At 41.8% G+C, this 26779-nt stretch overlaps 1 protein-coding gene across 2 annotated transcripts in view; it reads right to left on the reverse strand.

Annotated features, from left to right (window-relative positions):
• Window positions 1–26779, reverse strand: part of apaf1 (apoptotic peptidase activating factor 1) — a 143445-nt gene that overhangs the window by 107888 nt on the left and 8778 nt on the right. For both annotated transcript variants that reach the window (XM_060914288.1, XM_060914289.1), the window contains exons 3-11: window positions 24139–24328; window positions 18695–18892; window positions 13091–13280; window positions 11550–11662; window positions 10213–10344; window positions 7757–7995; window positions 6611–6778; window positions 4510–4641; window positions 1722–1835 (exon numbers count right to left, since the gene is read on the reverse strand). In XM_060914288.1, coding sequence (XP_060770271.1) covers window positions 1722–1835; window positions 4510–4641; window positions 6611–6778; window positions 7757–7995; window positions 10213–10344; window positions 11550–11662; window positions 13091–13280; window positions 18695–18892; window positions 24139–24328 — 1476 coding nt within the window. The remainder of the gene's footprint in view (window positions 1–1721; window positions 1836–4509; window positions 4642–6610; window positions 6779–7756; window positions 7996–10212; window positions 10345–11549; window positions 11663–13090; window positions 13281–18694; window positions 18893–24138; window positions 24329–26779) is intronic.

The raw sequence follows: 26779 nt of genomic DNA on the forward strand, positions 1-26779 counted from the left end.
TGAGGCGTGACGCTGCTTTCGGTCACGTCATATTTGTAATGTAGTTGAGTCACGCATGTAGAATAAACAGTTAATGGATTTCTGTTTCTAAATGCTCTTCGTTGCTCATTTCTTGAATAATTCGGTGACTCTTGTTCCTCTTTTGATTTCCAATTAATCTTTTTTTGCCATTTTGTTGCAACATTGAAAGCTGGCGCCTTGGAAAGAAAGTCCGTAATCGCCCACGGGCATTATGGGAAAATACTGCCTGCTAAGGAACCAATCAGAGCGCACGATTTTACCGGAAGTAGCTCGTGGCATAAAATAAACAAAAATAACGCACACCTTCTGACCAAATCAGTGGGTGTAATGGGAATTCTGGCAACAGAAGTTTCATGTCGCCAAACTCAATGAACAGTGCGTTTCCATGCTAATTATCAAACTACACACCTGGAAGCTGTAATTCAATCTTTATTTCTTTAGAATTATGATAATAGGGCGGCACGGTGGTGTAGTGGTTAGCGCTGTCGCCTCACAGCAAGAAGGTCCGTGTTCGAGCCCCGTGGCCGGCGAGGGCCTTTCTGTGTGGAGTTTGCATGTTCTCCCCGTGTCCGTGTGGGTTTCCTCCGGGTGCTCCAGTTTCCCCGACAGTCCAAAGACATGCAGGTTAGGTTAACTGGTGACTCTAAATTGACCGTAGGTGTGAATGTGAGTGTGAATGGTTGTCTGTGTCTATGTGTCAGCCCTGTGATGACCTGGCGACTTGTCCAGGGTGTACCCCGCCTTTCGCCCGTAGTCAGCTGGGATAGGCTCCAGCTTGCCTGCGACCCTGTAGAACAGGATAAAGCGGCTAGAGATAATGAGATGAGAATTATTACACCCTATATAGTGCACTCATGGTATCCCACAAGACATCGTGAAAAGTAGTGTACATCCGATGGTCACTAACCGAGCAATATATACCATCATGCAATGCAGTCGTACTGAAAGAAAAAAAAAAAAAAAAGTGTGTTGGGGTGAATGGACGGAGGAAGAAACGCACATTCGAGTACAAATAAAAATCATAAGAGAATAGAAAATCTAAAATAGAATGAGACAGATAAAATACAAGAATAAAAGTGACAGTGCAGAGCGAGGAATTAATCAAAAGCATCAAATTTGATTGAATAAAAGGCAGCGGCAAAGAAGAAAGAAAGTATTCAGCCTTGATTTAAAAGAACTGAACGATGCAGCAGACACAAAGTACTTTGTATTTATTAAATGTAGGAAATACGCTCAGTATAATATGGATTTATCACAACAAATACTGTACGTGCGTATTTATTATTTTGAAAACCCACCAGCTGACTGATCTAGCATGTTTTAATTGTGCGACAGTATAATTGATGTAAATAACGGCGCGGTGGAGTAGTGTCCGAAAGTGTTTTTTCATTTTACCAATGAGCTCACTATATAGTCCTCTATATAGAATTCCCTAGATAGTGAGTAGGGAGTAGTGAACGAGTGAGTGACTTCAGACACAGCCATTCTCTCTGCTGCCACAATTCGACAAACTGCTCCTTTCAACTCCAAAAGGGTTCGTTTACGGTTCGACCGTGCCGCTATCGTATTCATAACAGTGTGTTGTGTAATCCTATGCCGTCATCCTATTGGTGGATTTGAGACTAGCTTCTCTTCGCAATGGGACGTAACAGGGATATCGGTGAAATGTAATTAATAGTATAAACTGAGACAGGATATACCTCTTTATCGAGAATCTCCCCATACTCCACGTAATCGTTGATTAAGTGGGCAGATCCCATTACCTGAGCCTTATTTTTCACCCAGTCTAGTGAAAACATGAGGGAATAAAGCTCCTGGGGGGGAAAAAGAAAAGGAAAAGTATCAGTGACGAACTGCATGGAGTGTATGACACAGTACAAAGGACTGTACACTCACAGGGGAAATAATCAGGAATACAATTTAACAAATGGTGTGATTAAAATAAACTTTTTTTTTCTGACAGGAGATATACTTACTGTACATACAGCATGCTTTAACTTCATACAATGACATTACAAATAAAATAAATTATTAGTCTCTGATACAGTGCCCTGCAAAAGTATTCACCCCCCCTGGCATTTTTCGGGTTTTGTTGCCTCACAACCTGGAATTAAAATGGATTGTTTGAGGGTTTGCATCATTTTATTTATAGAACATGCCAACAACTTTGAAAATGTGATTTTTTTTTTTTTTTTTGTGAAACAACCAAATAGGGGGCGGCACGGTGGTGTAGTGGTTAGCGCTGTCGCCTCACAGCAAGAAGGTCCGGGTTCGAGCCCCGTGGCCGGCGAGGGCCTTTCTGTGTGGAGTTTGCATGTTCTCCCCGTGTCCCCGTGGGTTTCCTCCGGGTGCTCCGGTTTCCCCCACAGTCCAAAGACATGCAGGTTAGGTTAACTGGTGACTCTAAATTGACCGTAGGTGTGAATGTGAGTGTGAATGGTTGTCTGTGTCTATGTGTCAGCCCTGTGATGACCTGGCGACTTGTCCAGGGTGTACCCCGCCTTTCGCCCGTAGTCAGCTGGGATAGGCTCCAGCTTGCCTGCGACCCTGTAGAACAGGATAAAGCGGCTAGAGATAATGAGATGAGATGAGACAACCAAATAGGACAAAATAACAGAAAACTTCAACATGCATAACTATTCACCTCCCTAATGTCAGTACTTTGTAGAGCCACCTTCTGTGGCAATTATAGCTGCAAGTCGCTTAAAGTGCATATCACGGGTAAATTCAGGAGCAAGGTCAATGTAATTCTCTATTTTATATTAAACTTTGGTCAAATATTGGTCACATTTTGTGCAATTTTTTTTACCTTGAGCAATGCCAGAAAAATTCAGTTGAAATCGAGCCATTTGAGGCGAATTGGTCCGCCTCTGAAAAAACTCGGCATTTGGATTTCCCGGCAAACATTGATTTTCGCGACGTCGCGTGTGGGACGCCTCCTTCTGAATCCTACGTCAGCGCTGGTTTGTTTATGAGAAAACGACCTGGTGGTTTTCTGCAAACTTCTTCAACGTCATCACGTCATTATTAAAATGGTTAACAGATGTATCGTAGGAGGGTGTAGCAACATTACATTCTTCATCCAAAGGTGACGTAACATTGCGCTCAGGTGACAATTCCATATTTCAATGCAAAATAGCTAGCTGCTAAACTTGGTCTACACAGACTGTGCACTGAAACCGTGCAAAGCTCTCGCAGCCTGCTGGCGCTTCCGCAGGTGACGTCACGAATCTGGCTCCAGACTCCCTTGGGATTTTTCCAGACGCATTTTATTTTATTTTTTTCTGCTGTAGACAGATGGCCTTGTGCAAAATTACCCTTTTGGATGAGCGTGTAAAGGAACATACTTTCATATTAAAAAAAAAAACGAATTTGGTCCAGGATATGCACTTTAAGTCTCTATGAGCTTGCCACATCTAGCCACTGGGATTTTTGCCCATTCCTCAAGGCAAAACTGCTCCAGCTCCTTCAAGTTGGATGGGTTCCGCTGGTGAACAGCAATCTTCATGTCTGACCACAGATTCTCAACTGGATTGAGGTCAGGGCTTTGATTAGGCCATTCCAAGACATTTAAATGTTTCCCTTTAAACCACTCCAGTGTAGCTTTAGCAGTATGTTTAGGGTCATTGTCTTGCTGAACGTGAACCTTCATCCCAGTCTCAAACATGTTTTCCTCCAGAATTGCCCTGTATTTAGTGCCATCCATCTTTCCTTCAGTCCTGACCAGCTTTCCTGTCCCTGCAGATGAAAAATATCCCCACAGCATGATGCTGCCACCACCATGCTTTACTGTAGGAATGGTGTTCTCAGGGTGTTGAGTTTGCGCCATACATGGCGTTTCCCATGATGGCCAAAAAGATCAATTTTAGTCTTATTTGATCAGAGAATCTTCTTCCATGTGTTTGGGGAGTCTGCCACATGCTGTTGGGCAAACTTCAAACGTGATTTCTTCAGCAGTGACTTTTTTCTGGCCACTCTTCCATAAAGCCCCACTCTGTGGAGTGTACGGCTTAAAGTGGTCCTATGGACAGATACTCCAGTCTCTGCTGTGGAACTCTGCAGCTCCTTCAGGGTTACCTTTGGTCTCTGTGCTGCCTCTGCCCTCCTTGCCTGGTCCGTGAGTTGTGGTGGGTGGCCCTCTCTTGGCAGGTTTGTTGTGGTACCATATTCTTTCCATTTGATGGTGCTCCAGGGGATCATCAAAGATTTAGATTTTTTTTTAAATAACCCAACCCTGACTTGTATGTCTCAACACCTTTGTCCCTGCCTTTTTTTTTTTTCCTCATTTCACTTCACCAACGTAGACCATTTTGTGCAGATCCGTTACATAAAATTCAGATTTAAAACATTAAAAATTACAGGTTGTAATGTAACAAAGTAGGTAAAAAGCCGGAGGGGGATACTTTTGCAAGGCACTGTATGTAATGTTGATTTATACGTATTAAAAAGTATACAGTGTATTTTATGTGTGAGCTGTATAAACGTTACCTTGGACAGGCCCGCCCGTGCCATGTGATACGGCAAGAAGCGATACCAGTATAATCCCTCCACATCTCCTGAAAGGGGTGGGGTGTTACTGTATGCTTTCTGGTACTGACAGACCACTTTAGCATGCAGCTCCTTTGTGAGACAACATTTAAAGAACACAATACGACAAGCGGTCATCACTGTCGATCAAAAGGTTATTATAATGTCAGCTGTAGCTCAAATGCGAGTCTTTTCTGCAACAGTAAAACAACAACAGAGCTACACATCACGCAACTCTCACTCACAGTCGCTGACTGACAGGAGCTCAGGCTCAAGAACTTAAGACATCCTAGTTATTCATTACAATTAGAATAATGTGTTATTGTTTAATCTGCAAAATACACTGCCTGATGCATTAATAATCAAATCAGTCAATTCGTATTAGTCAGAAATTTTAGAACAGTAAATCCTGCAGTAGGTTGCAAGGCATAAATTAATGCGCCTGTTCGAACATGTTATTCTTTCTCTAGTAACAACTTCACAAGAACTGCTATGGTACATACTCAATCTGATAATAATAATAATAATAATAATAATAATAATAATAATACTTTAAAAAAATTGATGATGATCTTGTGAAATTTCCTGTGAGATTTTTGTTTAACATTTATAGAATTCAGCACTTTGCAACAGTCAGATTTCCCACCATGAGAAAGTGGAAAGATACTGTTCTTGTTAACAAGCATTTTTCTGTCTCACTACCTTCAAGAGAAATTGAAAGAACCATTGCTTATAGCTGCTATAACTAAGTGTTTTGTGGATGCTCCACAACGCTAAATGTAACCAACAGTCACGTGTAGTACTTGAAGTTATTCGTAGATAGACAGACAGAGAGCTAGACAGACACTGTTTGTAGACAGACAGCTAGACAGACACACGTCCTTTATAAACAGACAGACCGATGTCCTTTGTAGACACACAGCTAGACAGACAGACAGACGTCCTTTATAAACAGACAGACCGAGGTCCTTTGTAGACAGAAAGATAGTTAGACAGACACCGTTTGTAGACAGAGACCGTTGGTAGACAAACAGACTGACCAATGTCCTTTGTAGATCGACAGCTAGACAGACACCGTTTGTAGACCGACCAATGTCCTTTTTAGACAGACAGCTAGACAGACGTCCTTTATAAACAGACACCATTTGTAGACAGACAGACTGATGTCCTTTGTAGATAGACAGCTAGATAGACACCGTTTGTAGACATACAGACAGCTAGACAGACGTCCTTTATAAACAGACAGACCGATGTCCTTTGTAGACAGACACCGTTTGTAGACAAACAGACCGACCGATGTCCTTTGTAGATAGACAGCTAGACAAACAGACATCGTTTGTAGACCGACCAATGTCCTTTGTAGACAGACAGCTAGACAGACACCGTTTGCAGACATACAGACAGCTAGACAGACATCCTTTATAAACAGACAGACCGATGTCCTTTGTAGACAGACACCATTTGTAGACAGACAGACGCCGTTTGTAGACAAACAGACCGACCGATGTCCTTTGTAGATAGACAGCTAGACAAACAGACACCGTTTGTAGACCGACCAATGTCCTTTGTAGACAGACAGCTAGACAGACGTCCTTTATAAACAGACACCATTTGTAGACAGACAGATCGATGTCCTTTGTAGACAGACACCATTTGTAGACATACAGACGGCTAGACAGACGTCCTTTATAAACAGACAGACTGATGTCCTTTGTAGACAGATGTCTTTTATAAACAGACACCATTTGTAGACAGACAGACAGCTAGACACCGTTTGTAGGAACGGACCGACAGCGACACAGAAACAGACAGACAAACAGACGTCATTTGTAAACAGACAGACATACTTCGTAGGAAAGGAACAATAGCTGCACAGAACGATAGCTAGACAGACAGATATGATTTGTAGAAAAGGATCAACAGCTAGACACAGACAGATGTCATTTGTAGACAGACAGAAAGATAGACATATCCTTTGTAGGAAAGGACAGACAGCGACACAGATGTCATTTGTAGACAGACAGCGCCATCTCCTGGGAGTACAGTGATGCTGCACACTCACCGCTAACTGACTGCGGTTTTGCTCTGTGAGGAAGTCGAGCTGTAGGTCGTGTAGGAAATAGCGATATGGCCGTTGATTACAATCCCGAAACAACAGAGATTTATTCACAAACTCCTGGAGGACATCTTCCACTTCCTCCAGCTCGAGACCCCACACCACAGAAAGCACCTGTAAATCACAAACCACAGCAAACGTTAACCTAATGAGGAAACAAATCCACATTGTTTATCCATCTTCATGCTGGAATCGGGGAATATCCGGCGCGTGCAGAGAAAGTGAGAGGAGACCCTGCGGGGCAATAAACAAACACACGTGCAAACTCAGAGCGGCCAATCCACCTACCGCCAGGTAACAGTAACCTGAGCTCAGGATCAAACCCTGCAACCTGGAGCTGTGAGGCAGGAACGCTGCCCAGTGTACCACTGGATCTCCCATGAAGACTCATTTCATCGGGTATGAATTCTTATCTTACCACTAAGAGTTCTCTTAAGTGGCACTCATCTCATCTCATTATCTCTAGCCGCTTTATCCTGTTCTACAGGGTCGCAGGCAAGCTGGAGCCTATCCCAGCTGACTACGGGCGAAAGGCGGGGTACACCCTGGACAAGTCGCCAGGTCATCACAGGGCTGACACATAGACACAGACAACCATTCACACTCACATTCACACCTACAGTCAATTTAGAGTCACCAGTTAACCTAACCTGCATGTCTTTGGACTGTGGGGGAAACCGGAGCACCCGGAGGAAACCCACGCGGACACGGGGAGAACATGCAAACTCCACACAGAAAGGCCCTCGCCGGCCACGGGGCTCAAACCCGGACCTTCTTGCTGTGAGGCGACAGCGCTAACCTAAGTGGCACTCATAACTGAGAATTTAAAACTTATGAACGCGTTGTGGGAAATGGATTCTGTAGCAGAAGTGGAGGATTCTGGGAAATGGAGTTTGTGTTTTGACTAATACAAGCTTGTTAGATGACAAATTTTGCTTTGCTTTGCTGTGTGCCTTTTATGCCTGTTGAGGATCCCATTCAGGCCACACACAGATAGGGGGCGCCAACATCACATCACTGTCTGTGTTTTGCCCCAACCTAGATTAAATTCACTGTCGAACGTGCAGATATTATATTACGTCACTAGCTGACCTTGGCAGGCACTTTGACGTCTTTCTCCAGCACGCTCAGATCTTTGTAGAGCTCTCTGTGTTCTCCTTCAAGGACCTGCAGACTCGCATCCATGGCCTGATCCAAGGCCTCGTAGTCGTAAGAGGAAGACTTGCGTATGCGCCGGAATCTCTTCTTTCTCAGCTGCTCCAGGTAGTAGCCCCAGCGGTCAGGAAAGTCTCCGAGCAGCGCCCCGATCAGAGATACGACCAGAGGAGAGCCTGGGAAAGACAAAACGCTCTGATCGTTAATGTCCACAAAAAGATAAAATCATTCCATAAGACTTCATAACTCTTAATATCTTGTTAGCTGTGTAGGTCTAGTGAAATTATTCTTCTTATCATCTATTTAGTTCAACAGATTTTACTCCCTTTGTACATTTACTCCATAATAATTTATAATGCAATGATTATACACTCAGCTCCAGAATTACTGGCACTACCATTCGACAAAAAGTTATGAAAACATGGTCTCATCTCATCTCATCATCTCTAGCCGCTTTATCCTATTCTACAGGGTCGCAGGCAAGCTGGAGCCTATCCCAGCTGACTACGGGTGAAAGGCGGGGTACACCCTGGACAAGTTGCCAGGTCATCACAGGGCTGACACATAGACACAGACAACCATTCACACTCACATTCACACCTACGCTCAATTTAGAGTCACCAGTTAACCTAACCTGCATGTCTTTGGACTGTGGGGGAAACCGGAGCACCCGGAGGAAACCCACACGGACACGGGGAGAACATGCAAAGACTATTTCCCGTGACACAATACGGCGTACACTGCAGAGGAATGGCGTGCATGGATGCCGTCCACGAAAGAAGCCTCTCCTAAAGCCCAGGCACAAAAAAGCCCACCCAGAGTGTGCCAGGGCCCGTGCTGACAAAGATGAAGACTACTGGGACTCTATACTCTGGAGTTGTGAGACCAAGATAAATGTTTTTGGAACTGATGGCTTCAAAACCATATGGTGTCGCAAAGGTGAGGAATACAAAGAAAACTGCATGGTGCCTACAGTGAAACATGGTGGTGGCAGTGTCCTTATGTGGGGCTGCATGAGTGCTGCTGGTGTCGGGGAGCTGCACTTCATTGATGGCATCATGAATTCACAGACGTATTGCTCTATACTGAAAGAGAAGATGCTACCATCACTCCGTGCCCTTGGTCGTCGTGCACTTTTCCAACATGACTAAACACACATCTAAGGCCACTGTTGGATTTCTGAAGAAGAACAGGGTGGAAGTGATTCAGTGGCCAAGTACGTCTCCTGATCTGCACCCAATCGAACACCTATGGGGAATTCTGAAGAGACAAGTTGAGCATCACTCTCCATCCAGCATCCAGTCACTAAAAGAGGTCATTGTTGAAGAATGGAAAAAGATTGATGTTGCAAAATGTCGCCAACTTGTTCATTCCATGCCTAGAAGACTTGGTGCTGTCATTAAAAATCATGGAGGCCATACAAAGTACTAGATGGAGTAGTTTTTGTTGTGGGGTGTACTCATTTTTGCACCACCCTAATTTGAGTAAAACTGAAAAATGTGTAATCTAAGTTATATTATTAACCTTACTTTCACGTTATAAATTAAACAGATGTTATATTAAACTTTGTCTTTTCAACATTTTGGAAATTGTTTGTGTTCATTGAGAGATTGTTTAAAATGTTACTTTTCAAAGCGGATGCACTCATTTACGCTGAGCACTGTACATGCATGTATTTTTGTGATAAATACATATTATACTGAGCGCATTTCCCACACAATCCTCACTAAGGTTTCAGACAGCACTACAAAATGGCGTCCCCACTATATAGTGCTCTATCTAGTGAGTAGAGAGCGATTTCGGACACAGGGAAAACTTCCGGCTTGATTACGTCAGCATTCGAAACAAAGAGGGCGCGCGCGTCTTTTGACAACGTTGGCGGATGTTGGTCACTTTGATTTCCGCTGTAAGTTTTACTTCCGTCCTACGATGTCTCGCACAGGTCTCAACGAATCTCGTTTACGGCCGTCGCTTTGACATATGGACTGATATATTACAGAGCATATTTCAAACACTCATAACTTGCTACAGCAGCGACAAAATAGCGATCAAAAATGCATTCCAATATTTAATAAAATGAGATTAATAGAATTCTGATAATAAATTTGCCTTCAGTTCCCCTTTAAGGTTTGGGAGGGATTCGAGATGCAGTGACAGACCCTTAAACAGGTCCTATCTGTGAAGAAAATCGGCCCAAAATTTCTCCACAGTGAAGCGACAGGCTGATCTCCAGTTCTCAGAAGCATCCGTTGCTGCTGGAAGGCGTGCCAACGTTTATCAGGTCTATTTTCAGTTGTAACATTAATACGATATTACATGAGGATCGGCGCATGAGGGGGTGAATACTTTTCATGCTTAAACAGTATGTGACATTTTGAAACGGGTTTATGTACCTTTGCATTCTTTCACAATGCTGCGAGCCTCCTCTGGAAGATTCGGCACTCTCCCGTTTACATACAGAGCGAGAATTTCCAGAGCCTTCTCCTCGTCCAGACCGCTCTCAACATGCACCTCGAACCTATAACCTGCAGACACACAGTGTAATGAGATTTAAATAAGACACACAACTAGAATTTCTACAGTTTTATCCTGAAACTGAAGTGTCTTAGAAAATGTATGGTGCAGCTGCATGAGGTCCTTAACGTGAACCGAGAACCATCTTAACTCTGGGTCACAGAGCTATGCTATTCATTTGTTTAGTCTTCCTGTGCGTCTTGGATTGTCAGTCCCCCCAGGATTTCGCAGGCCTTTTTTGTGATTGTTGCAGGCTAAAATGTCTGATGTTGCAGGGGGGTTTCCAAAAAATTGCGATGAAAGTTGCGGTGTTTTTTAGGTTTTTGTTGCGATTACACTGCGGGAGGAAGTGAAAGTTGCGAGAAATTGTTGCGATTTTCTCTTTTTGTGATTAAAATTGAGTGATATGTTAAATATTAAGTTATTACTGAAAAACTATTGATTAAAAAAACAAAGACACTGAGAAATGGTCCTATAAACAACTTTACCAATATAAAAGATTAGCAGGACTACAAAAATGCAGAAAAATAGGCTTTACTTATCCAAATGCTCCTGTTGGTTCAAAAGTTAAAGTGCAGAGAACCTCACAGCACAACATGAAGTTACCTTAAAATAGAATATAAATGCCTCAGCTTTCATGTAAGAAAAAAATATATATATATATTAATACTAGTACTGTGTGCAGGCAGTCTCTCCTGAAGACTAAATTAAACAATAATTATAAACTAATAAAATAAATGGCTCAGGCTTCATAGAAGAAAAAAAAACAATTTGAACAGAATCTCACAGTATGATGCTGAAGCTTCCTAAACAATGGAAAATAAAATACCATTTTGGCAAAAATGTTGGCATCCATTAATTTCTTGTATTAAGTAAAAAAAAAAGTAAAGTGCACACAGTCCTTCACTGTAAACATCACACACTTTCAGTAACAGAATTTAAGCCTATATAAACACTGACTCGCGCATGCTGCTTCTCTTGAACATATACACGGAAGTAAGGCGAAAGGTAGTTTGTCGACGTCACCTCAAGATGACGCCAACGATTGGTCAAATTTGCGGGAAATTTGCGGTGATTGGACATAATTGCAACACCGCCCTGAATTCACGGGGATTGGTTGAATTTGCGTTGAAGTTGCAAATCGCAACATCGCGAAATCCTGGAGGGTCTGGATTATGAAGCAATGAAAAAAAAGAATAGTGAAACAATTCCCCACCGCTCACTGAGTCAGTCAGACTGCTGTTCCTCGTGGTCAAGAGCACTCGGCACTGGATATCAAACGCCCGGAGTGTGTAACTGTCCCACACATCATCCAGGATCAGCAGAGATCTGAAACACAACCTCCGTGTGTATAAATCCTGAAAGGCTCTAGCTCATGTATGTAGGTTTTATTTACTCCAATAACCTCAAATAGTTCAACTATTCCCAGGTTTAAACAGTCAAATCAAAAGATGCTTAAAGGACAACTGAAGTCATTTTTAAACTTAATTTATTTCTTAATTAACATGTTATTCAATTATGTTTTCAGTTTTAGTAACCTTATATCATGACTCATATTGGCAGCTAATTGCAATTAAATATTCTACTTATCGGCCTGTTCGGTTTTTAGCCATGTTGAATTTAGTTCGTTTGGTTCACGGCAGGCGTCGCTTATCCGCGCGATCTTCACGAGACTTGTGCGAGACTTTGAAACGTGAAGTGTCAGCCAGGTGTCAGTGCCGCCGCTTTGAAAACTGTTTTCCAAACGAAATATTGCACAAAAACGAGTTTAAATGACGATTACTGACTACTTTTTTCAAACTTTCCTGATTGCTATCAAAACAAACACAACTTCCGGCTTGATTACGTCAGCATTCAAAAGAGGGCGCGCACGTCTTTTGACAACCCCTGTGTCTGAAATCGCTCCCTGCTCACTATACAGGGCACTATATAGTGGGGACGCCATTTTGTAGTGCTGTCCGAAACCTTAGTGAGGATTATTTACACCCTATATAGTGCACTCAAAGTATCCCACAATGCATCACGGAAAGTAGTGTACAACGATGGTCACTAACCAAAGCAATATATCCCATCATGCATTGCGGTCGCACTGAAAGAAATCAAAAAGTCTCAAATTTGATTTAATTAAAGGCAGCGGCAAAGAAGAAAGTATTCAGCCTTGATTTAAAAAAAAAGCTGAAAGATGCAGGGACTTTGCATTGATTAATGTGGGAAATGCGCTCAGTATAATATGGATTTATCACAAAAATACATGCGTGTGTTTATTATTTTGAAAACCCACCAGCCGACTGATCTGGCATGTTTTAATTGTGTGACAGTAATGACAAATACCATAGTCCGCGACGGACTAGTGTTTTTTTCATTTTACCATTGAGCTCACTATATAGTCCTCTATACAGTAATTCCCTATATAGGGAGTAGTGAACGAGTGAGCGATTTCAGACAGAGGGTTTGATTTCCGCTGTACGTTTTACTTCCGTCCTACGATGTCTCGTACAGGTCTCAATGAATCTCGTTTACGGCCGTCGCTTTGACATATGGATTGATATATTACAGAGCATATTTCAAACACTCGTAACTTGCTATAGCAGCGACAAAATAGCGATCAAAAATGCATTCCGATATTTAATAAAATGAGAAATAGAATTTTGATAATAATAATAATAAAAAAAAAATGTGTCTTCAGTTCTCCTTTAAATGAATCAAAAACAGTCACTTATGGTGCGTTTGTAATTCTGCACAGAGGGTTTAACTCACCTGGGAAACCTACGCAGCAGGAGGAAGCGCAAGCGCTCTTTGGCCTCCTCAACTGAGCTGGGCGGTCTTAAGCAGGCTTCTGAACTTTGACCCTGCTCCAGCCGAAAGCACAGAGACTGCATCCTCACCAGGAGATCTGCTTTCTCACACTGCCCAACTGACAGCCAGTGAACTCCACCAGGAAAACACTCTACACACAACAGACAGAGAAAAGGGAAAGACAGGACGGTGTGCGTGTTACTCACAAACAAAATCAACGGACATTTTATTAACATTAATAACATTCCTGTCCAAATAAATAAAACCTGCTGGTTTATGCGGTTCTCTAATCCGCCAATCCCTTGACAGCAGCACGGTGCATAAAATCATGCAGATACAAATCAAGAGCTTCAGTTCATTAATGTTCAAACATCAGAATGGGAAAAATTGTGATCTCAGAGTGCGACTTTCTTTCACTGTGGTATGGGTGTTGGTTTGAGCCAGATGGACTGGTCTGAGTGTTTCAGAAACTGCTGATGTCCTGGGGTTTTCACACAAAACAGTCTGTAGAGTTTATACAGAATGGTGCAAAAAACAAAAAACACTGAGTGAGTGAGTGAGTGAGTATTCTGTGGGTGGAAACAAACGTCTTGTTGATAAGAGAAATCAGAGGAAAATGGTCAAGGGTGGGTTTCCCAAAAGCCTCTTAACACACGGCTCGAAATTCGCGGTGGTCCGGTCGCCCGAGGCGACTTAATTTGTCATTTGGCAGGTAATTCCTGTCACTAGCCAGCCCGGCTGGCTAATTGAAAATAAAAAAATATATATATATACTGTATATGAAGCGAAGATTCAGACACACCGTCAGCTAAAGCCGCCACATATTAAGCTTGTGCCGTGTCTGTGTTCATCGATGTGTTTATCGGCAGGACAGAAAATACCGAAGAATTCCAAATCATATCGTGTACGAGTCAGGCTGTCGGTTTTTTCACTACTGCGCATACATATAGCGCATCTCGTTGAATATCACGGTAATCACATTATCAAATTCAATAGATGTGGCCACATTATCGCCCATTTAAAAACGTGTTTTTGTTGTTTACATCTACATCTGCCAAAGCTGTGCTGTGATGTGGAATTTTCTGAAAGGTGTACAGAAACCGCCAGAGACAGGGACAAAGCGACGTCGGTCTGAAGAGGAGAAAAAGGCTGCCAATAAAGCGTACGAGAAGGAGGAACGACAAAGGACTTATAAGCAAACGTGGGAGCAGGGTAGGCCTTGGCTGCGATACGATTTTTATGGAATAATTAATTTTTTTCAAGTTGATTCCTAGTCAATATGAAGCTCCGAATGCTTTCTCTCTCATAAATGGTTAAATACAGAAAGCATGTTGGACATATTTTGGGTGCTATAGTCATGATATTACAACCCCGATTCCAAAAAAGTTGGGACAAAGTACAAATTGTAAATAAAAACGGAATGCAATGATGTGGAAGTTTCAAAATCCCATATTTTATTCAGAATAGAACATAGATGACATATCAAATGTTTAAACTGAGAAAATGTATCACTGAAAGAGAAAAATTAGGTGATTTTAAATTTCATGACAACAACACATCTCAAAAAAGTTGGGACAAGGCCATGTTTACCACTGTGAGACATCCCCTTTTCTCTTTACAACAGTCTGTAAACGTCTGGGGACTGAGGAGACAAGTTGCTCAAGTTTAGGGATAGGAATGTTAACCCATTCTTGTCTAATGTAGGATTCGAGTTGCTCAACTGTCTTAGGTCTTTTTTGTCGTATCTTCCGTTTTATGATGCGCCAAATGTTTTCTATGGGTGAAAGATCTGGACTGCAGGCTGGCCAGTTCAGTACCCGGACCCTTCTTCTACGCAGCCATGATGCTGTAATTGATGCAGTATGTGGTTTGGCATTGTCATGTTGGAAAATGCAAGGTCTTCCCTGAAAGAGACGTCGTCTGGATGGGAGCATATGTTGCTCTAGAACCTGGATATACCTTTCAGCATTGATGGTGTCTTTCCAGATGTGTAAGCTGCCCATGCTACACGCACTAATGCAACCCCGTACCATCAGAGATGCAGGCTTCTGAACTGAGTGCTGATAACAACTTGGGTCGTCCTTCTCCTCTTTAGTCCGAATGACACGGCGTCCCTGATTTCCATAAAGAACTTCAAATTTTGATTCGTCTGACCACAGAACAGTTTTCCACTTTGCCACAGTCCATTTTAAATGAGCCTTGGCCCAGAGAAGACGTCTGCGCTTCTGGATCATGTTTAGATATGGCTTCTTCTTTGAACTATAGAGTTTTAGCTGGCAACGGCGGATGGCACGGTGAATTGTGTTCACAGATAATGTTCTCTGGAAATATTCCTGAGCCCATTTTGTGATTTCCAATACAGAAGCATGCCTGTATGTGATGCAGTGGCGTCTAAGGGCCCGAAGATCACGGGCACCCAGTATGGTTTTCCGGCCTTGACCCTTACGCACAGAGATTCTTCCAGATTCTCTGAATCTTTTGATGATATTATGCACTGTTGATGATGATGATATGTTCAAACTCTTTGCAATTTTACACTGTTGAACTCCTTTCTGATATTGCTCCACTATTTGTCGGCGCAGAATTAGGGGGATTGGTGATCCTCTTCCCATCTTTACTTCTGAGAGCCGCTGCCACTCCAAGATGCTCTTTTTATACCCAGTCATGTTAATGACCTATTGCCGATTGACCTAATGAGTTGCAATTTGGTCCTCCAGCTGTTCCTTTATTGTACCTTGAACTTTTCCAGCCTCTTATTGCCCCTGTCCCAACTTTGAGATGTGTTGCTGTCATGAAATTTCAAATGAGCCAATATTTAGCATGAAATTTCAAAATGTCTCACTTTCGACATTTGATATGTTGTCTATGTTCTATTGTGAATACAATATCAGTTTTTGAGATTTGTAAATTATTGCATTCCGTTTTTATTTACAATTTGTACTTTGTCCCAACTTTTTGGGAATCGGGGTTGTAAGTATATTTGCTTTCAATACTCATACACCAAGTTGCCAAGTTTTCCAATATATTATTATTTGTTGATATTATATTATGGTGCTCTGTGTTGTTCTCATTTATGTATTTAACAACAGTATCAAAATACTCGGGTCTTGAAATAAATGCACATTAGTCATGAACAATGGTAACTACTCTCTTTTGTGTTATTTTTGACAGAAGTAAAATTCATACATGAACAATTTTTGGCGAGTTGATTTTCTGTTTGGCGAGTTACTTTGGAAGGTAACTAGTCCGGCTGGCTGGTGAAAAAATATATGAATTTCTAGGCCTGTAACACTAAGAGCATCTTAACTAGGAGCGAGAGAGAGAGAGAGAGAGAGAGAGAGAGAGAGAGAGAGAGAGAGAGAGAGAGCGCGCGTGTTAATTGTGCTGCTCGCTCTACCATTTAACGATAGTCTTTGCGCTAGAATGCTTTTGGGAAACTCGGCACAGATTTGTTCGAGCTGCCCGGAAGGATATAGTGACTCATAGCAACTCTTTACAACCGTGGTGAGCAGAAAAGCATCTCCGCATGCAACAGCAGAAGACCACATTTGGTTCCACTCCTGGTAGCCACAAACAGGAATCTTAGAATGAAGAACAAGTGCCAGTGAGTGTATTTCGCACTTACTGTAATTTCACCTTTTTCTGTAATTTGTTTCCAGATTTTATCCTTTTACAGTTGCTGTTACAGTTATGCACGCAGTTTTTTTTTTCCCTCTTTACAAATTATCATTCATTGACATGTACGAAATAAATCAGCGGCAATGTAAATTGACTAAACTTTTTTTTTTTTTACAGTGCCTTGAAAAAGTATTCATACCCCTTGAACTTTTTCACATTTTTCCACCTTACAACCACGAACTTAAAAGTTTTTTTATTGAGATTTTATGTGATAGACCAACACAGAGTAGCACATAATTGTGAAGTGAAACGAAAATGATAAATGGTTTTCAAAATTTTAAACGAATAAAAATCTGAAAAATGTGGTGTGCATTAGTATTCAGCCCCCTGTCCTCTGATACCTCTAAATACAATCCAGTGCAATCAATTGCCTTCAGAAGTCATCTAATTAGTTAATAGAGTCCTACTGTGTGTAATTTACTCTCAGCATAAATACACTTGTTCTGTGAAGGCCTCAGTGGTTTGTTAGAGAACACTGAAGAACAAACAGCATCATGAAGACCAAAGAACTCACCAGACAGGTCAGGGATAAAGTTCTGGAGAAGTTTAAAGCAGGGTTAGGTTATAAAAAAATATCCCAAGCTCTGAACATCTCAAGAAGCACTGTTCAATCCATCATTCAAAAATGGAAAAAGTATGGCACAACTGCAAACCTACCAATACATGGCCGTCCACCTAAACTGACAGAGCGAGCAAGGAGAGCACTGGTCAGAGAAGCAGCCAAGAGGCCCATGATCACTCTGGAGGAGCTGCAGAAATCCACAGCTCAGGTGGGAGAATCTGTGCACAGGACAACTAAGTCGTACACTCCACAAATCTGGCCTTTTTGGACGAGTGGCAAGAAGAAAGCCATTGTTGAAAGACAGGCATAAGAAGCCATGTAGGGGACACAGCAAACATGTGGAAGAAGGTGCTTTGGTCAGATGAGACCAAAGTTGAACTTTTTGGCCTAAATGCAAAGCGCTATGTGTGGTGGAAAACTAACACTGCTCATCACCCTGCACACACCATCCCCACTGTGAAACATGGTGGTGGCAGCATCATGCTATGGGGATGCTTTTCTTCAGCAGGGACAGGGAAGCTGGTCAGAGTTGATGGGAAGATGGATGGAGCTAAATACAGGGCAATCCTGGAAGAAAACCTGTTGGAGGCTGCAAAAGACTTGAGACTGGGAAGGAGATTCACCTTCCAGTAAGACAATAACCCTAAACATGCAGCCAGAGCTACAATGGAATGGTTTAGATCAAAGAATATTCATGTGTTAGAATGGCCCAGTCAAAGTCCAGACCTAAATCCCATTGAGCATCTGTGGCAAGACTTGAAAATTGCTGTTCACAGACGCTCTCCATCCAATCTGGCTGAGCTTGAGCTATTTTGCAAAGAAGAATGGGCAAAAATTTCAGTGTCTAGCTGTGCAAAGCTGGTAGAGACATACCACAAAAGACTTGCAGCTGTAATTGCAGCAAAAGGTGGCTCTACAAAGTATTGACGCAGGGGGGGCTGAATACTAATGCACATCACATTTTTCAGATTTTTATTTGTTTAAAATTTTGAAGACCATTTATCATTTTCGTTTCACTTCACAATTATGTGCTACTCTGTGTTGGTCTATCACATAAAATCTCAATAAAAAACTTTTAAGTTTGTGGTTGTAAGGTGGAAAAATGTGAAAAAGTTCAAGGGGTATGAATACTTTTGCAAGGCACTGTAGATCTGGGAGAATCGAAAAACACATTTCCTTAAAACAACAATACAAATACACTGACAAACGAGGCTCACGGGATACTAGACTGCGCTGGCCCAAGGACGCGACACATGAAATGCTAGAAACAACCACCTTCTCCCAGCTGAGAAACAGCTCTTAGTTTATTTGTTTACAAACCATACCTCTGATCAGCGCTCCGTCTCTCATGGCCTCGGCGGCCATGACGGACTTCCCTGATCCGGCCATGCCGAACACGGTGACCCATCCAGGAGTTTTCTGCAGCTGGCGCAGCTTCTCCCGGAGCAGGTTCAGCAGGTCGGGACGGTTCACAAACACCACAGGCCTCTGGGGCACGCCACCCTCGCTCAGGATCGCTTGCACTGAAATTACACCACACACAGATCAGACTGTAAAACACAACTGAGGAGGAGTAAACTTCGCAAAAAAAAAAAACCAGGAAAATCGTGCAGTCTCATTTCAAAACATTTTTAAACAATCACTGCTACATCGGGGAAGCAGGGCAGGGAGCAGAGTTACTGCCTCACAGCTTTAGGATACTCGGGTCAATCCTGAGTAGATGGACTGGCTTCTCAAAACCGCCCCTCGGTGTGAACGTGTGCGCATGGTGGCCTGTGATGGCCCAGCATCCCATCCAGGGTGTGTTCCCGCTAGGATATCTCAACAAGTAATGCATCTTAAACAGAAATAAAGCAAGCCTAGGATATTTTGGAAATGCTGATAGACGACTGACTGCAAACTTTTCAATAATGGGTCTGTCTCAGAAACTGGGTACTGTGGGGTACCGCACTAAATATACTCACAGTAAATAAACTATACGGTTTTGAAAGGTGATGTTGGTTTTAATTTGAAATAAAATGATGAAAGAAATAATCCAGATAAAACTAAATCTTCGATGTGAATATTCAGAATTTGGCAAAAATTCTGCAAATTTGTGGAAAAATGGCGGCTTGATCTGGGACATGAGAAATGGTTGACTCCATCGCATTCCCTTAAAAAGGTCGTAGCCCACTGAAAAGTCTACAGTTATCACTAATTGTATTTTAAGTTGTAACTTTATACACCTAAGGATTGGTGCGCTCACAGAATAATCATAACCGTAATAAACATCATGCAAAATATTTGACCACCGTTGTAACTCCATTTCCCGCAGACCCAAAACCAATACGATCGTGTGTTTTGATCTAAACGGAAAGCCTCAGGGTCGAGGTCACTACCTCACCAAAAGTAGGAACTTAAAATCACTACGCCATATAAACATTTAGTTATAAATCTGCGATTTTGTTTTTTAAAACGAAAGCTGAAAGTTCGGTATAGAATATGTTTCTTACAGAATATGTTACGATGGTAGCTGGTCTTGTATGAATTTCTGAGCTATAAAATGAGTCGTGGTCTATTTTTTACCGTAGCGTGTTATTTGTGTGCGGGGAAGGACACACATTAACAATTTGCATGTGTAGAATGGAATTTTCCACTCCAGCAGTTAGAAGTTGATCGTGCTTCCATTTGCGGTCTTTCTGTTACGCGGGTGATCTGTTTGGACGTTATCACTGAAAAGGGGAGTTTTGACAGTTTTGTTTTAGTCTTGCAGTATAAGGCAACAGAATGTTTCTTTTTCATCTTACTTTCATATTTCGTAGTGTTTGCATATTTTTGGCCAATATTTTGCAACCATGGTCAATTTAGATTGAACTTTTGATAGAATCTATGGCCAGTCATTTTGCCCCGCCCCCGCCTCGCGCTCCGTCCGGTGCGGTAGTGATGTCCCGTTGCTCGCGCGCCGCAGCAGAGACCTGCGCGACCTTCAGCCGGTACAGTCGCTGTTCTTTTACCACCGCCGTTATTCTCATCTTTCCGGTGTGTTCTTGATTTTTCCATTGTGTCCCATTTCGCCATATCAAATCCCCAAAATGTATCATATTATTCATATTTAAGTGAATAATCAATTCAGTCATCATAACTTGGTATTTTTAACCCAATCAATCAAAAAGAGGAAATGTATTCAATATTTTCACTCATCTGTGAAGGAGGGGCTTTAATTCTTCATGATGGAGTTATTTTAGATGGAAATCAATTTTACAAAAGCATTTGAATTGTAACCAAAAAAAAATGTTCCACAGTGGAGGCCAGATAAAGCAAGATACTATCTTTATTCTTATTAAACATGACAAAAGAAACATGGAGTGTTAGGTAAATGCAAAAAAAGAAAATAGTAAAGTTAGAAAATTTATTTTTTGACCATAATGTCCCAAATGAGAGACCAGTTTCTGAGACGGACCCATATCCAAGTAGATACAGTATTGCTACTAACTGACATTGAACAGTTAAATCTGCATTACATTTGTGATAAGTGATAATAGAATAACTCTATATTAGCCGTTTTCCCGAAGGACAAGGTTAAGGGCTCGAACATCCACTTTGAGCCAAGTTATAACAAGTTTATATCCACCTACGCTAGAAACAGATTTATTTCAGCTTTACTAGCTTTGAGCAATTACAGGAATTTCTGAAAAATCTTAAATAGTCTTTGCAGAAATTCCTGTAATTGCTTAAAGCGAAACGGCGTTTCAATTTCATAACATCAGTTAAATTTAGTTCCCTCTGAAAATTTGCCATTGTGACATATGGTTATTTCTGTAATGTCTCCAAAAAAAAAAAAAAACACGTTCTGTGGCTGGTAAGTTATTTAATGAAAATCGCTCACTTCGCACAGTCAAGCAGACAGAGGAAGTCCGTGTGCGCATGCGCAGCTTTACCATCTTCTTTTCCTTCTTCTTTTGGGTTTTACAGCAGCTGGCATCCAGTGTTGCATTACTGCCATCTACAGGTTTACTTTGACTGTGCACAGACTGTCGCTAAATGAACAGCTGATCACACCGAGGTGCTCGCTGACCTCTGATATATTATTATTAGTTTGGCCCTGCGTTTCCTTTCCTTCGTATATAACATAACGTCTTTTCTTCTCGCTTTCCGTTACTGTAGTCGGTCTTTCACGTTTCATTCGCACACTCACATCCTCCATTTTTCTCTCCTGTTTCAAATGTGTATCCCACAACGCCTTGCGTGAACGGGGAAAGCCCACCACGTCATGCATGATGTAGTATCTTGTACTGTGTCATGGTGAAGCAGGAAAAAATAGCGGAAAACACAGGGCCACGTGGCTCTAAATTCGTTAATTGTTCTATTTTTGAAAAATTGGAAGTCTGTGATTCAAATTCAGTAGCTCTAGGTCCACTAAAGAAAAACAACTGGGTGTCGGGGAAAATTCTTTTTATGACCTACATTTGAAAAATCTGAAAGGCAGTCTAGCTTTAAAGGGGAACTGAAGGCAATTTTTTTTATCATCAAAATTCTATTTATCTCATTTTATTAAATATCAGAATGCATTTTTGATGGCTATTTTGTCGCTGCTATAGCAAGTTGAGTGTTTGAAATATGCTCTGTAATATATCAGTCCGTATGTCAAAGCAATGGCCGTATACGGGATTCGCTGAGACCTGTGCGAGACATCGTAGGACGGAAGTAAAACGTACAGCGGAAATCAAAGTGACCGACATCTGCCAACGTTGTCAAAAGACGCGCGTGCCCTCTTTCGAATGCTGATGTAATCAAGCCGGAAGTTTTCCCTGTGTCCGAAATCGCTCCCTACTCACTATATAGTGGGGACGCCATTTTGTAGTGCTGTCCAAAACCTTAGTGAAGATTATGTGGGAAATGCGCTCAGTATAATATGTATTTATCACAAAAATACCTGCATGTATTTATTATTTTGAAAACCCACCAGCCGCCTGACCTGGCACGTTTTAATTGTGCAACAGTAATGACGTAAATACCAGCGTGACGGACGAGTCCTTATCCTGTCGTCTTTCCAACTCTCCTCTACTCCATGTTGGTTCGAAGTCGTATGGAATAATCTCCATGTCACGTCCGCGAGGGAGGCGGATGTATGTGCAGAAGTATACAGTTTAATAAAGTGCAGAATATATGCACACAAGCAAACAATCCAAAATGGCAGGCTAGATCAAAAACGAGAATACAGGCTAAAGGGTCGGTCGAGGCGCAAACAGTACATCAAAGGTTAAGTGAGGACAAGAACAAGAAACGGGCACAAGGATCGTGAAACAGGAAATCAAGACAACGGGTAGAAAGGCTCGGTAATGCGTATCGTAATACTTCGCGAGGCAAACACATAGTTCCTTAATTGAGCTCAGGTGCACGCGACACAGCGCGCAGGACTGACACTCCATCACTGATGAAGCTGGCAAATCTCGAAATTAATCTAAATTGGGATGATATGGCGATCTGGCTGCTGTGTAAACAGTTTTCAAAAATGGCAGCGCTGACACTTCACGTTTGAAGTCTCGCACAAGTCTCGTGAAGATCGTGCGGATAAGCGACGCCTGCCGTGGAACAAATGAACTACGTTCAGCATGGCTAAAAACCTGAAAAGGCCGATAAGTGTAATAGAACATGCCAATACGAGTCATGATATAAGGTTACTAAAACCGAAAATGTAATTGAATAACACGTTAATTAAGAAATAAAGCAAGTTTAAAGATGACTTCAGTTCCCCTTTAACGTTCAGCGAATTGTCATCATTAGGAGCGCACATTTGTTTGTAAAAGGACCTGCCCTTTCAGGGATGAGCAAAATTTGTTCAACTGAATCCCAAGACAACAACAAAGTTACTGGTGAAAGAGCTGGAGGCATCAGGTACCAACGTACTGCATATACACCCACTATTAAGAGAGTCCTACATCACCACAGCAGGTCATGCAAAGAAGAAGAAGCAGCTCTTACTCAAGACCCCTTTTTGAGGGGTGTTCTCTGGTCAGATGAACCCAAAAATCAAGCTCTTTGGCCCTAATGTTCAGAGCTATGTATGGATGAAAAAGAACACCATGCGAACCGTGAAGCATGGTGTTGGCAGCATCACGTTGAGAGAGTGTTTTTTTTTTTTCTGGAAAAGATGACATCATGAAGGAGGAAGATTATCTAGAAAACACCGCAAGACATCAGCCGGGTGTAACAAAATGGCTGAAAAGACAACAAAGTCAGAAGTACTGGAGTGGCCATCACAAAACCCTGACCTGAATCGTAGCGAACTTCTGTGGACTGAACTGAAAAAAAGCGTGTCGAGGTGAGGAAACCCACAATGGGTTGCACCAGTTCTGTCAGGAAGAAGGGACCCCAATCAATAAATAATCCACCAAAGTATCGTGAGACGTTTATGGAAGGATATAACAAGAGTTTAATTCAAGATCAAGCGATTAAAAAGCAAGGATACAAAATACGAACAACAATCGATGTGCATGTGAACTTTTGACCTACTGAAAATGCCATACAGTTTAAAAAAAAAAAAAAAACCCTCTGCCTCTTAGCGATTACTCTGAAATGACCTCGGGTAGAAATTAAAACGCCCTAACTGACAACACAGGAAATGTGTGGCGTTGTGAAAAATTAGGTTTGACTATCTTTAGCCTAAATCTTTAGCAATCCATCTCACTAAAACCCACACTACGTGTTTTCACTTATCAAAGACAGACATGACAAAGAGAAGTAAATCAAATATAGTGCAAAAGAAAGCGAGCAGTTATTAGGAGTTTACCTGAGGGAGAGATCCCGTTAAAGTAGCTCTTTTCCCCCTCGGGGCTGAGCTGCGGCAGGTCACTGTGAAGCAGAGCAGCCAGGTCTCCATAGCTCTCTCGGATCAGCGCGTTGTAGAAGGAGATGTACGCCCTGTTGTCTTTGCGCAGTAGTACCTCCAACAGCGCTGCTGCTTGCTCCTTTCTGGTGGACTGCACAAACATGATGAGATCATACGTGCTGCTCGGCAAAACCCATCGATCTTTTAATTTAAAAAAGTACAGCAAGTCCTGTATGTTGTTTAAAAAAAAAAAAAACAGGCTTCTACGTTTTACTCTAAAGCTTTATATTTAAATAATATTGGCTGGCTTTTTTTTCCATGGTATATCTTCGACTCGTTCAATATCATGCTAGCTGAATGGAATATATCTGATATACCATGAAAAAAGCCAGCCAATATCTCATCTTATCTCATCTCATTATCTCTAGCCGCTTTATCCTGTTCTACAGGGTCGCAGGCAAGCTGGAGCCTATCCCAGCTGACTACGGGCGAAAGGCGGGGTACACCCTGGACAAGTCGCCAGGTCATCACAGGGCTGACACACAGACAACCATTCACACCTACGGTCAATTTAGAGTCACCAGTTAACCTAACCTGCATGTCTTTGGACTGTGGGGGAAACCGGAGCACCCGGAGGAAACCCACGCGGACACGGGGAGAACATGCAAACTCCGCACAGAAAGGCCCTCGCCGGCCACGGGGCTCGGACCCGGACCTTCTTGCTGTGAGCCGACAGCGCTAACCACTACACCACCGTGCCGCCCCAGTCAATATTATTATTATTATTATTATTATACACACAAATTCCTTTAGGGCGTTCAACGCGTCTTTCCCTTTCAAAATCTTCCGTATTTAATGAAGCAAACTCGGCGGCCATGTTTGTTTACAAATCGTCCCGGTCGCTCGCTAGCGCGGAAGTTTTACGTCACCGACATTTGACGTCACGTTGTCTTGACAACCGTGCAACATTGTAAACCGTATTCAACACTCATTCACATTTGAATAGAATGACGTTATACCCGTACGCTAAGCGATAAGCTAACAACATTGCATGCTATCAAACCAAATGAATGAAACCCGCTCGAAGGGAATAGAACACGTTTTAATTCCATCGGGGGAAAAAAAAAAAAAAAAGTGTCCTGTATGGATAATAATAAGCCATGTTTTACATGTAAAAGTACTGTCAACTATTTATTCGTTTTAAAATTGAGATAATTGAAACGATAGTATTCTAGTACAATAGAAGAGCTTTCAGATTTCAATAACTCGTGACCTTACCAGGCATGAGATCATAAAATCACACACACCCACATGCACACACGCATATAATTTCCATGGAATTCCTCACCATAATCTAGAACTGATAAGAGAAAAAAAAAAAAGACGCATTTTCTTGACTAAAGCTTCATTTGAACTACCGGAATGATGTCGGATTAACTTGGAATTTTCAACCTCCATGTATTTGTGCTACAGAGTCGGGGGGAGAAGAAAAAACAAACAAACAAACAAACACCCCCAACCACGTGCATGCCTCTGTGTCTGCCTTTTGTTAGCAACAGGCTAGTCATCTAACTGTTATGAGTGATGAATATTTTTCTCCTCAAACAGTGAACTGTAGAGTCAGTGTTACAGATTTAACAAGTGAACATGTCTGTGTGTTGATGGAACATAAACTAAAGCTAACATTTGTATATGGGTCTGTCTCAGAAACTGGGTATTGTGGGGGTACCACACTAAATATACTCACAGTCAATAAGCTATACGGTTTTGAATGGTGATGTTGGTTTTAATTTGAAATAAAATGATGAAAGAAATAATACAGATAAAACTAAATCTTCGATGTGAATACTCTATTCAGAATTTGGCAAAAAATTCTGCAAATTTGTGGAAAAATGGCGGCTTGATCTGGGACATGAGAAACGGTTGACTACATCGCATTCCCTTAAAAAGGTTGTAGTCCACTGAAAAGTCTACAGTTATCACTAATTGTATTTTAAGTTGTAACTTTATACACCTAAGGATTGGTGCGCTCACAGAATAATCATAACCGTAATAAACATCATGCAAAATATTTGATCACCGTTGTAACTCCATTTCCCGCAGACCCAAAACCAATACGATCGTGTGTTTTGATCTAAACGGAAAGCCTCAGGGTCAAGGTCACTACCTCACCAAAAGTAGGAACTTAAAATCACTAGGCCATATAAACATTTAGTTATAAATCTGCGATTTTGTTTTTTAAAACGAAAGCTGAAAGTTCGGTATAGAATATGTTTCTTACAGAATATGTTACGATGGTAGCTGGTCTTGTATGAATTTCTGAGCTATAAACTGAGTTGTGGTCTATTTCTTACCGTAGCGTGTTATTTGTGTGCGGGGAAGGACACACATTAACAATTTGCATGTGTAGAATGGAATTTTCCACTCCAACAGTTAGAAGTTGATTGTGCTTCCATTTGCGGTCTTTCTGTTACGCGGGTGATCTGTTCGGACGTTATCACTGAAAAGGTGAGTTTTGACAGTTTTATTTTGTTTTAGTCTTGCAGTATAAGGCAACAGAATGTTTCTTTTTCATCTTACTTTCATATTTCGTAGTGTTTGC

The sequence above is a fragment of the Neoarius graeffei genome, chromosome 2, assembly GCF_027579695.1.
Source record: "Neoarius graeffei isolate fNeoGra1 chromosome 2, fNeoGra1.pri, whole genome shotgun sequence".
NCBI classification, from domain to species: domain Eukaryota; kingdom Metazoa; phylum Chordata; class Actinopteri; order Siluriformes; family Ariidae; genus Neoarius; species Neoarius graeffei.